At 42.3% G+C, this 14,583-nt stretch overlaps 1 protein-coding gene across 1 annotated transcript in view; it reads left to right on the forward strand.

Moving 5' to 3' along the window:
- LOC119811607 (teneurin-3) overlaps positions 1-14,583 on the forward strand; it is a 378,529-nt gene that overhangs the window by 270,158 nt on the left and 93,788 nt on the right. Inside the window, 1 exon segment of the mRNA XM_042054919.1 lies at positions 1,841-2,026. Coding sequence (XP_041910853.1) covers positions 1,841-2,026 — 186 coding nt within the window.

Consider the following 14,583-nt stretch of genomic DNA (forward strand, 5'->3'; position numbering starts at 1 on the left):
CTCGGCCTGTAAGTGCGCCTTCTCTGATGTCCACCCAGTTCATCTGACTGACAGCTTATCCCAATATTATTGTTCACTTACATATGTGGCTGAACATTTACCATAAAGCTAACGTTTTTAACCAAATGAATCCTAAAGGGAAACGCTGCCAGCCACCTCCTTTGCTATTGTGAAAATGACCTTCGAATATCTAGATTCAATAAGAGTGTCAAATTTATAAGCAGAGCGTTGGGTAAAGCTATTAAAAGAGAAATGAATTATTTGTGTGTGAGAAAGCTTATAGGTTTGGAGGCAGCAGGTTCCCTCTATCTCCGTCAGCGGTGTGTCCATTAATTAGCCCTTCAATTCCACTTCAATTAAATTAACTCTAATTAATAAGTTCATTACAAAGATTGACGCACCTTGCTCAAAGCCAGCGTGTTGAATGCTGATAAACAGCTTCACCCTAATGAAAAATTGATTCCATTGAATGAAAGGGGGACCTCCAAAAGACACCCCTGTTCGGATGCTGCTTTCAGGTTGTGTTGCTCTGGAATTAATCATACCATCTTCTCCTCTTAATCAAAAATTTAATTCAAAGGCTATAGAAAACCCAAGGATGGAAAAACAAACCAGAGACACAACTCTCTCCCAGTTAATGCCCTGAGTGTTGTTTGTAAGAAATGTGACCATGTTACCGTTCTTACAGTGCCTTACTGGGGTGTCGAAAGTAGATAAGGATCTGGATAAGGGTGGTGCCCAAGAAGTATCATTTGGGGACTGAGTGTGGAAATCGGAGTGTGTGGCAATAGAAATGCTTACTTCTTTTATTGTAAAGAAGAAAGGCAACCATCGCCTCTTTTATTTGTTAGAAATGGTTTTGGAATGAAAACTCAGACTGCAACAGTAGCTTGGCAATCTGAGAATAAAATCCACAGTTAACTTTATACATAAAAAATAACAACTCAAATGTCCTTCAAAGTTCCCTCTCCCTCTCGTCCTCCCTCTTTCCCAGTTAGACCTAGTTAAATAAAGCTCTTAAGAAAGCTTTATATATAAAAAAAAAAAAATTACTTCAGACGTCTGAATTCTTTTTAAAGGCTTAATCCAGTGTTACACAATTTGAAGGCATTTGGTCATTGTGCGCCTTTCAAAAATCCCAGCAGATGAAAATCTTTGTTTTTCAAATGACAGAGTCGATGTGTATATATATTATTAAACTGGTTTTCTATTATGTGGGCTAAGCAATTTGTAGCTGTCAAGAGTGCAAATTTACTAAATAGGAAAAACAACATTTCCCTTTATTTAGCCAGCATGCCTGCGTGTGTGAGCAAGCTAATGTACTTCTATAATAAAGCTGCCTTTAAAGTTTCTGAATATTTAAAAAATTTAAGCCATGACTTTAGCAATCAGCCCATTTCATTTCTCAGTAACTGTATATAATGCAACTTCTGTTAAATATTTGACACACTTAGCTACTCAAATATCTCTTCATTTTGGGGTCCATGTTTCTTTCTTGGTTACCAACGAGTACTCTATATATTTATATATGATTATTCCATATACGTAGTATTTCATGCATAACATCTCTTTATATATAAAGAAATTTTCCCAAGCATTTATTGTGCGTGTTTTATGTACCCACCTAGCCACATATAAAATTAAAGAATATGAAAGAATGTAAAATTCTACCACCCACAGTTGCTACTTGGCAAGGCCGAAATTAACCTGGTGCGCAGTACTTGCGGTGTACGGGGACTTTGCTTTTCACTTTGACAAATGCAAGAGGCCTTAATAATCCTCCTTCTCACCCCCCTCCCATTCTTTTCTCTTGCCTGGATTCCTCTTTCTGGCAATACAGAAATATGTTCCGTGGACTGCGGCCCACATGGTGTTTGCATGGGAGGCACCTGTCGGTGTGAGGAAGGCTGGACCGGCCCGGCGTGCAATCAGAGAGCTTGCCACCCGCGTTGTGCCGAGCACGGGACCTGCAAGGACGGCAAGTGTGAATGCAGCCAAGGATGGAACGGGGAGCACTGCACGATTGGTAGGCCCACCAGACTTCTAGTGCTTTATCTAGTGCGGTTCTGTCTGCGCTGGGACCAAGCCCATCTACCTGATAGACTAGCAGTCGACCACCGAGCTCTGCCCCAACCCTTGCCCTGCTTCTCTCTGTCCTCCATCTACTGTGAAAGAGATCGAATTCTTAGCTGTCTTTTAACTTAGAAGATCACCTCTTCACATTCATTTTTTTAATTTTCTTACATATGAAGAAGAGTTTCGTTTTTAATTACTGTCTTTGTTTTTACAATAATTTATTTCCTGTTAGAGAAACCTACCTGACTGTGAGATGTTAAGAATTGGAACGTGTTGCTTAGTGTAATGACCACCAAGAAAATGGAGTCACAGAAAGACATTTCAGTGCTCTGTTTATAAGCCGTCCACTTAGGTCAGCTGTGAGCCACATATGCTCAGCACCCACAGAGCTCTCAACCGACCACCGTGGCGTGGCTTCATCTTAAGTGCCGGCTGCTAGTGTTCTCTACTGATATTGCACCTCTTATTAGCAAGCATACTTTCTACTTTACAGTTTTGTTTTTAAATTTTCCCAACTACATGGGCTTTGTTGATCTACAGAATCGCTCTTCTTAGTCTTTTAGTACTGTGAGTTTCTACTAAAGAGGTTTTTTTTTTTTTTTTTTGCATTTCTGTTGCGACTTCGCTGGAAGTAAACTAGAATAAGCCCAGGTGTAGCTGTTCTTTGTAGGCCTGACACTTCTGCAAACACGGTGATGTTCACCAATACCCGTAAGCTGAATAAAATAGCAACCAGATCTTTCAGACCAAAAACAGTTTTTTTAAAAAAAAAAAAAATGGTAGGCTAGGGTTGTACCTCACCAACATATAATGCGAATTCAAAAGTGTCTAGAGCAGATAAGATACTGCCTTTTCTGCATGCTCAGTATTCCCTTCCCATTCAAGCTACAGAATTAAAATGTCCAGCTAACCAAGTGCGTTAGAAAGGTAGAGGAAGTCATAAATCCCTCACCTCATTAGAAGTATCCATCATTGATTGTAATTGGCAGGCTGACCATTTCAGAAGGTAAGGCACCATGTTTTCTGAAATACTTTACCGTCATAGGGTAAAATTTGATGAAACTCTTTGGGGGCTTATCAGTAATTGAAACCATGTATTCTTCCAGTGTATCTGTATGATGTACTTCTTTTTTCTGCTTACAGGAATTGGGTAGCAAGAAATTTCATCATGGGAAACTTGAGATCACACGTGTTATAAGAGTGTCACAGTTCTGCAGTCCTGTGCACATACTTACCCCCACCCCACCCCACAATTAAAATCCAATCTCTTTTTTTAAGTTAGCACAGGTTTTTGTCTTTACCAACCCTATAGACGGTTCTTTGCAATGTTGTCGGCCACCCTGAACTCTGTTTCAAGGGTCCCACCACAGTCCTCGGTGTTTGGTAACCTTCTGTGATGACTCTAGGACTCAGAGGTGACTGGAGTCGTGACTGTAGTTTACAGAGATCAGAAAGAGGGATGCACCAGGGTCTGGAGTCACATGGAGTGCTAATCTTTCTCCAGGTCAAGATGCATTAATGTGTGTGCAGAATTCCTCCCAAGGGCTCCTTGTGGGCACAGGACATGTAACAGTGTAGGGAGTGTACAGATTTTCAGATGTCACACAGGTCCCCAGCCCCACCAGTTCCTAAAGGTCCAGTCAGCAGCAGCATCTGTGCAATACCCTTAGGGTGATCTCTTGATGGTGAAGTCACGACCTGATGTGGGGAAAGATTCAGTATGCCCAAGTCACCCACAGACATACATGTTCACAGCCCTTGCTCAGTGTTCATCCCAGCTGTGACGTGGCTCTCCCTTCTGATCTCTGAGAGGCTTCTAGGACAGGGACCACATGAAGCTCATGTTACCACATTAAGACAGAAAACAGTTGACAAGCAGGATCTCTGTATCTCTCTTTGGACACTCTGATAACCATACAGTACCCCTATGTTCAAACAGCTCCACCCCTGAATCTCGGAGTGCTCATATACTAAAGGCAGGACTACAAAAATATGCTTTTTGCATCACACAAATTAATTCTAGCTAGGAGCAAAAGGACTATATATCTAATATGTATCCTCAGAAGGACAACAAATGGATATGCATAGCTTTAAAAAAACAGAAACATATCAGAAAGCTTCTAATAGGCACATATGACTACCACCTGATAGCTACTCAACAAGTTCTTCTGTGGCTCTGTCTTTACTGGCGTTGGCAGGTTTATATAGTTAACAGTTTCCTATGAATAAGTTCTTCTTAAACAATGCTCTACTTTTTTGGAAACAAGGAAGATTTTTTGTTAGTCCTGGATCTTTTTATTGCAGATGGATGTTTCTTGTATCATTGCTGGTTGACAATTCCATTTTCTATTGCTTTTATTAATTGTGTTGCTTTCTACTCCAGTACAGGAAATAAAGGACCTGCTTGGACGTGAATCTTTTAAAAGATGTAGAGCCCCTTTAGAGCTGAGGCTGTAGCTCAGTGGTAAAATGTCTGGCCAGCATACACAAAGCCCTGGGTTCGATTATCAGCGCCACCAAAAAGAAAAGTGTAGAGACACTTTTAAATTCTACTCTGCTATTTTGTGCCATTAGAATGAGTTCAGTTTTGTAGCACAAAGATGCGGTTGCCCTTCTGTCTTCTTGCTACCTGTGTCTGTGCCACAGTGTAGCCCAGGGGCCATTCGTGAGCTGCTGGTGAAGCAACCAGGAAACGGTGTAGCGTTTTCTCATTTGGGACAGTTACTAGTCTGTGCAGTTCCTCTCTATTCAAACATATATCTGGCTAAAAAGAAACTGTCATCTTCGGAGAGACTGCTCATAAATCAACGAGATTTTCTTCTCCTTTCTCCATAGTATGTATTGGCTCGTAGACTTCAGACAGGGAGGTTAATTGAAAGAGAAGTGGGGGAGAAATGAAACAGTTCGAAGCCTACACAGGTTCTCAATAGAAAACAAAAGAATATTCATTAGACATCTTACTATCTTCATAAACCCAGTTCATGCTTTCATAAAACCATGGGCATGTTGATAGCAAAATCATTAGGGATCCAGCATACCCACTGGACACTGGCTCTGACCTCACAGGCTTCCATCCTGGTACTTTTATTAGCCTGCTCATAGTTTCCTCTTGTTACAAATCACAAGTCCGGTAAATTAGGCACGTTCCTCTCCAGGACTTGTGCCAAGTCCTGCTTTCTTGGGTTGCACTTTGCCTGGTGGTGCATGCAGACGGAAAATAAAGCAATGGGAGACTGGTTTGCAGCAACGTGGTGATTAAAAGAGACATCTTTCTCTGCCTCCACGGAAGGCACTTGGGATGATTGGGTCCTTTTATGAATGAAGAGGCAAGAGGCATTTTACTGAAAGAGCCACCTCATGTGGGCAGCAGTGCTTGTCATTAGCGTCATTTGAGAGTAGTGGCACATAGCACTAATGTAGCTGTGTGGTTGCAATAGCTTCCTTTTGGACTGTGGCTCATCCCTAGATGAAAGGATTATCCTACACATGTGCCCGTGTTTGTTTTTCATGAGCTAGGAAGCATGCAAGGATATTGTAGAGGACCCCTGAAGCCAGTCAAAAATCTGCAGAATGTAATTGAATGTCTTGCAAATGATGGTTGCCATCATTTGAGTGTCATGTGACTATCAGTATATTTAAGAAGGCTAAGCAATTCTGTACTGTGAGAATTGGGGCGAATCAGGTTCAGAACTGCTCTCTGATAGTTCAAATAACATACTGACGAGTTATGACCAAATTGAGTGAGTTCCTATCACAGTGTTTAACTGGATTCGGAGCCTATAAACACAGGAAGGCAACTCGGCTGGTTCAGTTCACTCTCCTGGCAAAAGAAAAGACAGCTGTATGTGGCTGGCCTGTACCTCAACTTAACAGGTCACAGAACCAGAAATCCTGCATCCACATCTGCATGTGCTAGATGTTATTTACAAGCAGAACGCACAACCAGTGGAAAGTCCCGGGCTGTGAGAACCCCTCAGCGCCTCATTTTGAGTATCCATTAATCTATAACTTCCACAAGGGCCTTTCTTTTTCAGCTTTTATTGAAAAGATTTTTCCCTGCGTTATCCATTTTCTATCTATTTGAGTGCACGGAAACAAGAGATGAGATTGAGTCCTGAAGAGGCCGCGAGGGTGTTGGATAACATTTGATTGTTCTCGGCCCTGGAGAGTTGTCACAGAGGACAAGAAAGCTCTCAGCAAGCTCTGTAGGTAGCTGTCTTCTCGAGCTGATCGATAGTTTCCATTTCTCCAGGGAACCAGAAAGGGAAAAAATTGACTTACATCAGTAACAGTGAAAAGTCACAGGTTGGAGAACATACTTAAATCTTAGAATAAGCCTCCTCTGAAATAGTTAAATCTCCGTTTCAGTAAACCTCAACAATCCCAGAATTCTGTAGGTGTGGGGGTTGGGGAATTTTTGTCTCCACTTTCGTGGAAAAGCTTCGGGATTCATTCTAGAAGGGGGCTGGTTCTTGGCTTTGTTCTGTTCCATCCGTCGTCCCATAGGATTAAGTCTCTTGGATCCTTGCCCTATCTGAAGGACCCTCGGGGTCGTTTGTAGTCTAGAATGGTCTCTGCTGAGTATGCGAAGGTAGGAGACATAAGTATAGGGTTCTCTTGCTGCCTCAGTTTCCTTCTTTTTCATTTTCTGTAGGAAGGAGTCATGTCCACTTGTTAAGAGGTCCTGAGATCTGCTTTGTAGGTACTACACACCCCCATCACTTTTTACTTGGGAATTTGTTTCTTTATCCACTGAGCATCGCTGTGTGATTTCTCTGTGATACGTACCGAGTACTGTTCCGTTTAAAGGGCTCACTAGCGTTTTTATAATATACAGGCCTCTAAGTCATGTCTGTGGTTCAGCACGGCTTGTGTCTTAACTGTCCTTAGCATTGGGTGGAGTCTTTCTAATGGCAGGTGATTATAATAACTGATATTTCTGTAAGGTTTTGAAGTACAGTTTTCAGATTCCTGGGAGCCAGAGGACTTGTGTCCTTGCTGAACAACTAAGTGACCTTGAACAGTTCACTTATACTCTCTACATATGTTTTCTCTTACACAGAGTGTGAATATCCCATGCATCAAAGAATTGTTGGAATGAAATGAAATGCTGTTCTGTGGATTATAGCGCGTACTCAGGTGCCTCTAAACGAGAGTTCGGTAGTTTTGAGTTTTAGCTTCCTTAATAAGTGTGAGTGAGCCAAACTGCAACCCAGACCATGGTTTAGGTGTTGACATTTAAAAAACAAACCAAATGTGAAATCAGTATGGTCTGGTACAGGCCTCCAATCCCAGCACTCAGGAGGTAGATACAGGAGGATTACAATTTCAAACCCATCCCAGATACATAGCAGGACACTGTCTTAAAAAAGAATGCGAAAGGCATTTTCTTAAAGAGTTCATAGAATTCCCATCTTGTTATAAGACAGAACCTTATGTCAGAGTAGATATTGTTTAACAAGGGCCTGTATGTCAGGGGACTGGGAGATAGTTGTTTTTGAAAATCGTGATATAAAAACAAAGGTAGGGTGTGTAGTGTGATATTTTTCTTCTAGTAATGTCTCCATACAGAGCTGTCTATTGAACTGCATTGATTTTTCATGTACTTTGTGGCAATTCAAATGGAAATTTGACCTAGGGGAAACACTAATTCCTTAAAGCTACAGAAGACTGGCTATTTGATTTTATTCTAATTCCTCAGTATGATGGGAAACAAGATTGTTAATGATCACAAAGGCATGCTGGTTGTCTGCCCAGACACAACTCAGACACACTATACTCTGCACACTTCCATTAAACAGGGAGGTTGCACTTGGCTTTGGGATGCTGAAGACGAGGAGCAGAAAATTGCAGTGTAACAGCTGGGGGAGTTACCTGCTGCACAGTGTGGGGAAAAAAGGGTCAAAACCTTTGCCAGAGTGGCCAGCCTAGGTTGCTGTTTCAATTCTTACCTCTGACAATAGTGTAAGAGCAATAATTTTTGGTCAAATGAAAGACTAAGTGACAGTTTGGGAAAATAAGAACTGATTAGCGCTTTGTTTACTTTACGAATTTAGTAGTTTTGTGGCTCCAATTTCTTGTCTGTAATGTTTTCCCAACTTTGGAATTAATCTAGTAAGACTGGGTGGGATTTTTTAAAGTATTCTTTTCTTCAAACGCTATTTATAATCATCCTGTCCCCACCCCCAAAACAAGTGGGCTGAGCAACTAGTACATGACTGTATTGCGCTGCCCTGGAAGCAATTTCCTGTCTGTCGGTGGGGAGTAGCAGGTGAGAGAAGGACCATGCCAGGCCAACTGAGTCCTGGACCATGCCAGCTTTACTGGAAAGCTACCAGAGCTTAAGTTCCAGGGTCTATCACTCATACTGACCACTTATAAGTTCCCGCAAAGACACCATGACTTCACACAGCCATGTGTTGCTATAATGTTTACAAATTACTCAAGACCTCTGTCCCTCTTGGGTTCCTTTGCAGCACAAGTCTCTTTGTGCATGGCAGCCCTAGAACAGCAATAGACACTTTGACAGTTCCACTAAGGAAAAAGTGAACTAGGAGATACATTGAGTTTAGATGGGACGAGGTACGTTTATGGAGTGTGAAATCATATTTCTGTCTGTGGTCATTACTGAAAATATTCTAAAAGTTCAGAAATATCTTTGCCGTCTTGTCCGCTGACTTACTTAGAGCCATATACTGTCATGGTCAGAGAGTATATGGAGATGTGCCGTGTCCCGAGGAGCCTGCCACAGACAAATATATAATATTTATATATATAAGGCTTGGCATATATGCAAATAAAATTCTTATCATCTTACAGATAGAAATCTCTTTAAGTAATTTTCTCTGATTAGAATATATTATCTATCTACCCGGATGTGGTGGTGCACACCTTTAATCCTAGGACGCAGAAGGCAGAGGCAGGCAGATCTCTAAGTTCAAGGCCAGCCTGGTCTATATAATGACAGGTAGGGATACACAGAGAAACCCTGTCTTTTTAAAAAAAAAAAAAAAGACATGTTGGATAATATAACTTGTATAATTTCACATGTGTTATAACATTTTTAGATAAGTCATTCTTTTTTGAGGAGTTTTCCAGGAAATTTGTTTTCAACAATGAGTCCATCAGTGGTGAAGTCACACGTGCTAGGAAGTCCAGCGTGTCATGCAATCATATGAGCCCATTTGAAAACGGTTTCCTGTTTATGTGATATGGCTTACTGACATCCGCAAAGATAACAAAAAAGGTTAAAAACTGTCTTCGAGGAAGGCATGAAGCAGACGTCATCAGTTCACATGATAGCAGCCCAACCTGCTACACAATGGGAAGTCCAGAAATCTGCACATAGTGCTAACAATTTACATGATACTACCGATAACAATTTTGAATTATTGTTATTGAACAATAATCAATTTTGAAGCCACGTGAAACTTTTCTAATCAATAATGAAAATCATGTTATACCTTACATTGAGTGGAGATGAAATCATCTCCCTCAACTGTATAGAAATGTTGCAAAATTGCTGTTATCTTAAGGAGGCAAGGTGCATGTCATCCCATAATAATAGAGAAAGTGGCTGTTAATAAACATTGCCTTCTCTGGTATTTGTGCTATTCATCAACTGAAAAGCTTTCGCCGTCGTGGTGATTTTTCTTGTTCCATATAATTCTTGGCTTGTGCCCAGAACTTCATCTGCCTTCATGTTGTTCTTCTTAAAGAGGGCCACCTCCCAAGTTAGCAAAGAGTTTCAACCCCTGCCCACCCCCGCAAAAAAACAAAACAAAACAAAACAAAACATTGTGTCTACTCTGGCTCCCACTGTATTCTGTGCAATCTATGGCATCATAGGACCTTACAGAGATCTCCTATGCCTCCGTTTCCCCAGCTGTAAAGTGAAAATGAGAATAACTCATCCCTCCTGGAGTTGCCGAGACTCTTGGGTGGGTTAAAACTATGGTGGTCACAGAGTAAAGACCACACAAAGGGTCCTAAACCATCACCGCTGGTCCTGGAGCCTTTGGGCTGACACTAATGGCAGAGTGACAGAGGCTAATGCTTTCTTCATGAGTCACCTCCTAGCCTCTGCTCATTTCCTCTGGGAAACAGGAATGCCTACTGGGTACAAAAACTAATCCCATCTCTTCCCAGTGATGGCTCCGTTCATGGTGCAGGATGGGTTGTCATGGGGCTGTTGGGTACGGAGTTGTTTGGGGGGAGATTTTTCTAAGCCTTCTGGGCAGTGGAAAGTCAGACAGGCTGAAAACCCTTCCATGAAGTGTCCAACATGAGAGAAGCATGCTACTCTACAGTCTCAATAGTGCTAAGTTGATAAAAAGTTGGATGTGCCTGGGGGATACTGGTTCCCGGGGGAGTGGAGGAAAGCCCCCTTCCGAGCGCATTGGGCGTCATCCATTTTCTGGAAACCAGTCTGGTTTTCTAATGTCTGATTTCATCTATTGAGATAACCCGAGTGTCCATCTGGGGCCTCTCCACTATCATCTTTCTCATTGGAGCCCTAATTTATTCAGTGAACAGTTTTATATGCACCGCTGTATCCTCCATAATACCTTCAGAATTGATATTTTCTTGAATGAGGTCATTTGGTCTCTGCCACAAGTGAAAACTTGCTTTCTGCGAGCTCTCTGAGAGACGGACGCCCTTGTTGATTAAGATGTCAGCGTTGTCTCTACTCCAGCTCCGTACTCTAAAAGATGCATCAGAGCTGTTTGTCTTAACCACTGGGCCCGTTTTCACTTCTGGGAAGAGGGGAAGAAGTGCTGGCTGGCTGGGTTGTCTCTGCGGTCGGAACTGTCTGTTTTGATGTGGTTGATTTGACCTTCGAATGCTTCTTCTCCCTCCCGTGTGACTTCTTCCCTGGTATCAGTTTGATTGTTTCTTTTTTCTTACAGTACTAATTTCATAACAAAACGATATGAAGTTGTTGGTTCAACTCAGGGATAGCCAGGGTTGCCAGCAGTGACAGGGCCACTTCCAGTCTTTTACTTCCTGGTCTATAACCTGACGGCTCAGAGAGTCGTCAGCTAACACAAACTGCTTTAATGATTCTGGTGAGACTTGATTAAATTGGACTCTGTGTTTCTGACATGGTTTAGTCTCAAACTATGCCTGTCAAAGCCTGTGAGTCACTAGATTTCTGCTTCTGTAATCCATACCCATAAAACAACAGTGTTGTAATAATTTCAACTCTTCTATGAAGTTCATGTGAAATGCATTACAATGTTAACTCCATAGTATTCTCTTCTGCCCTTCTGCATCCTCACAGACTTCCTATGTATGATGTATCTATGGTGATGTTAGGGATATATAGAGTACCAAATGATTAAATTCTATCTCATATCATCAAATCCTCAAACAAGAGTTTTCATTTGCCTTTTCTCACTTGGCTTGCTGTAGACTTGGTAAAATCATCATCCACTGGGCTGCCTTGGCAGGTTTTCTCTAGTCATGAGGAGAGCTTATTTCTTAGGGTACCCATTTCCTTACCTCCTAAGGATAGGGAGAAATGTGAGCATAGTCAGTGTTTGCTGCTGGAGTCCCCGTGTCTTTGGCCCAAGCTCACTGGTTTCTGTCCCATCCTTGATGCTGTGATTTCCGAAACAGAGTGTCTTTGACGTGAGAATGTCCATCTGAAAGCAACAGTACCATTGAGAGGTGTATTGCTTCATGTGGTGCCTTCGTGACAGATGTATTGCTTAGGGGTCTGTTAATGTGTCCCATGCTTTAGGAAAGGAACAATGCTCAGGACATCTGAAATTCAATCGTGAACATCGGTGATTGTCTTGTGGGTACACGGATCTCAGATGATTTACACATTGCCTGTAAGGACGGAACCTTCGAGATCTTGCAAAGAAATCTTTCTCGCCTACTTTCCTGGCCCTGATATGATAAACAAATTCAAACTTGGGCTGAGGGGTTGATTTCAGATTCCTCTAAAGTCTACCTCCTCTGTTAGAACTCGGATCCCTAATGGGTGCCTAAGTTAAGTCTTTTCTGCCTAACTTACTGGAAGGCATCCTGACTTCAGAAGTGTCAGCTTTCAGATAAAATAGAGGGGTAAAGCCCCTGAGATTTTTCTCAAGTGAAAGCTGTACAGAAGATGCCAGTGATTCATGTCGCTTTATGATCTCTTAGATTTCATGAACTACGTCTCATTCTTAGATATGAAAATGTTATTCCTTCTTCTCTCGCTGTCATCTATTTATTCCCCACCAGAAACTTCGTGCTTTCCTAGTTTCCGTTGGAACTCAAGTACTCCCTGTGTATTGATCACCTAGATCTATACGATAGGGAAAACAACTTGTAAATCATAATCTGCTGCTAGAGTTTGAACTCAAGATTTAACACGAACAGGTTCTTCGGCTGCTCTATCTAAGCTCGACTCCCAGCCCTCAAGATTGTTTTAGCCAGGAAGTGGTGGCACACACCTTTAATCCTAGCACTCAGGAGGCAGGTGGATATCTGAGTTCGAGGCCAGCCTGGTCTACAGAGCCAAGTTCCAGGACAGCCAAGGTGGTTACACAGACTGCCTTTAAAAAAAAAAAATCCATTAACTTAAATTAACATATTATATACAAACATATCCGTGTCTAAATTTTGCACTATTCCTTAAATCACATTCTTGTCTTAAGTGACTTTATTCTGTTGTGTTTTTTGAAAGACATTATCTGATGGAAGGGAGGGAGACACTTACTTTCCACCCCTGCAGACTTAATAACTCACGACTAGAGTAGAAATAAGACGGCAAGAGGCAGACGAACAGGATAATTCCATTCTGTAATAGAAACAAACGAACAATAGACTAATAGGAAAATAAGATATACATTGATTGCTGAGCAAGTGCATGGTAGTCACACGTAGTATGAACAGTCAAGAGTCAGCTCAAGTGTAAAAAGCTGCAGGAAAACATTGGGACTTAGAGTTTGGGGGGGAAATGGCAACAAGGTCGATTTGGCGCCTGGAGGCTCCCAAGAGCTGCCTCCCTGGGAATGGGGGCAGGGTGACATGCTCAGAAAAAATGCAGATAAGGCATCTGCACCGACACTTCCTAGGATGGCTCTCTATGACGGAGCCTCTCTGGGCAGGTGTCAGACCTGTGGTCCCTTTTTTTTTTTCTAAAAATAAACTTGGCTGAATAAGATGCTTGTGGTGTCCAGGCCATGCCACTCCTCCGGAAGAAAGGCACCTCAGGTAGATCAAGCAAGCGACTTCAGAGACAGCCCCCTCCCCACCCAAAAGGGAGAGGCAGGTAGGAGGAGGTCCTAGGGACCCTGTTCACCTTCAATTCAAAGAACTAAACACACAAAGCCACATACTTTGGAACAACATTTCTTGCGTCCTAACGCTGAATAGAAACCTGTCGAGTTATGTGAATTTTGTATCGTTTTGTTTTGTTTTGTTTTGTTTGACACTTGCCGTTTAGTCCCGTGCTAGCATCCTGGAATATCTTTTTCAGTTTGGAGCACGTCACTGATTTGCATCTTTTCAGAGTCATTTAAGGTCTTAATTCCCCCCCCCCCTCCAAACTTAGCATCTGGGCGGTTTTAAAACTCAATTGGCTGGATATACAATTGAACAGGAAATAAAAACGAAAATACTCTCTTCGGGTTTTGCCAAGTTCATCTGAAGCCTGTTTGTTGAAAAGTTAAGGTCCATGTGACATTTGGGAGTGAAAGCAGGTGCAAAATATTGTTTTCAACTAATTCAAGGTATGAGCCAGGAAGGGAAAAGCTTTAAAGGTGCTGCATCTTCCCAAAACCCTACCCAGGTAACTTAAAGTGCCAGGCAGCTAAGTGGGTAGTAAGATGAATTTTAAGTGATTTTTTTTTCTCATATAGACTGAGATTAACACTATCCTAAGTCAGTAAAAATGACTGGAAACCAGGGGCTGGGAAGATTAGTCACTGAGTAAAGTGCTTGTTGCACAAGCGTGAGGACCTGGGTTCAGATCCCCAGCACACATGTTAAAAGCTCAACATGGTTAGTGCTCCTGTAATCCCAGTACTGGGAGGCAGAGACAGGAGGATTCCTAGGGTTTGCTGGCCAGCCGGTCTAGCCAGTCAATGACCGCGAGGTTTAGTGAGATACCTTACCTCAAGGATGGATGGATGGATGGATGGATGGGTGGGTGGATGGATGGATGGATGGGTGGGTGGATGGATGGATGGATGGGTGGGTGGGTGGATGGGTGGGTGGATGGATGGATGGATGGGTGGGTGGGTGGGTGGGTGGGTGGATGGGTGGGTGGGTGGGCAGATGGACAGAGAGATGGTAAATAGATAGATGTAAGATAGACAGATAGACAGACAGATAATCACACGCACACTCACCACGCTCACTTTATTGTAAGGGTGAAAGAATTAAGCCCACAGTTACAAGCATCTGCTTCCTCCCCCACACGGCGCTGAGAAGTGTTTTCCATGTCACAATTTCTCTTTAGCGCTGGTGAGCCCTGCGAGCTGAAAACAGCCTCGTTTCCTCTCAGCTAAC

The sequence above is a fragment of the Arvicola amphibius genome, chromosome 4 (genome assembly GCF_903992535.2).
Source record: "Arvicola amphibius chromosome 4, mArvAmp1.2, whole genome shotgun sequence".
NCBI lineage: Eukaryota > Metazoa > Chordata > Mammalia > Rodentia > Cricetidae > Arvicola > Arvicola amphibius.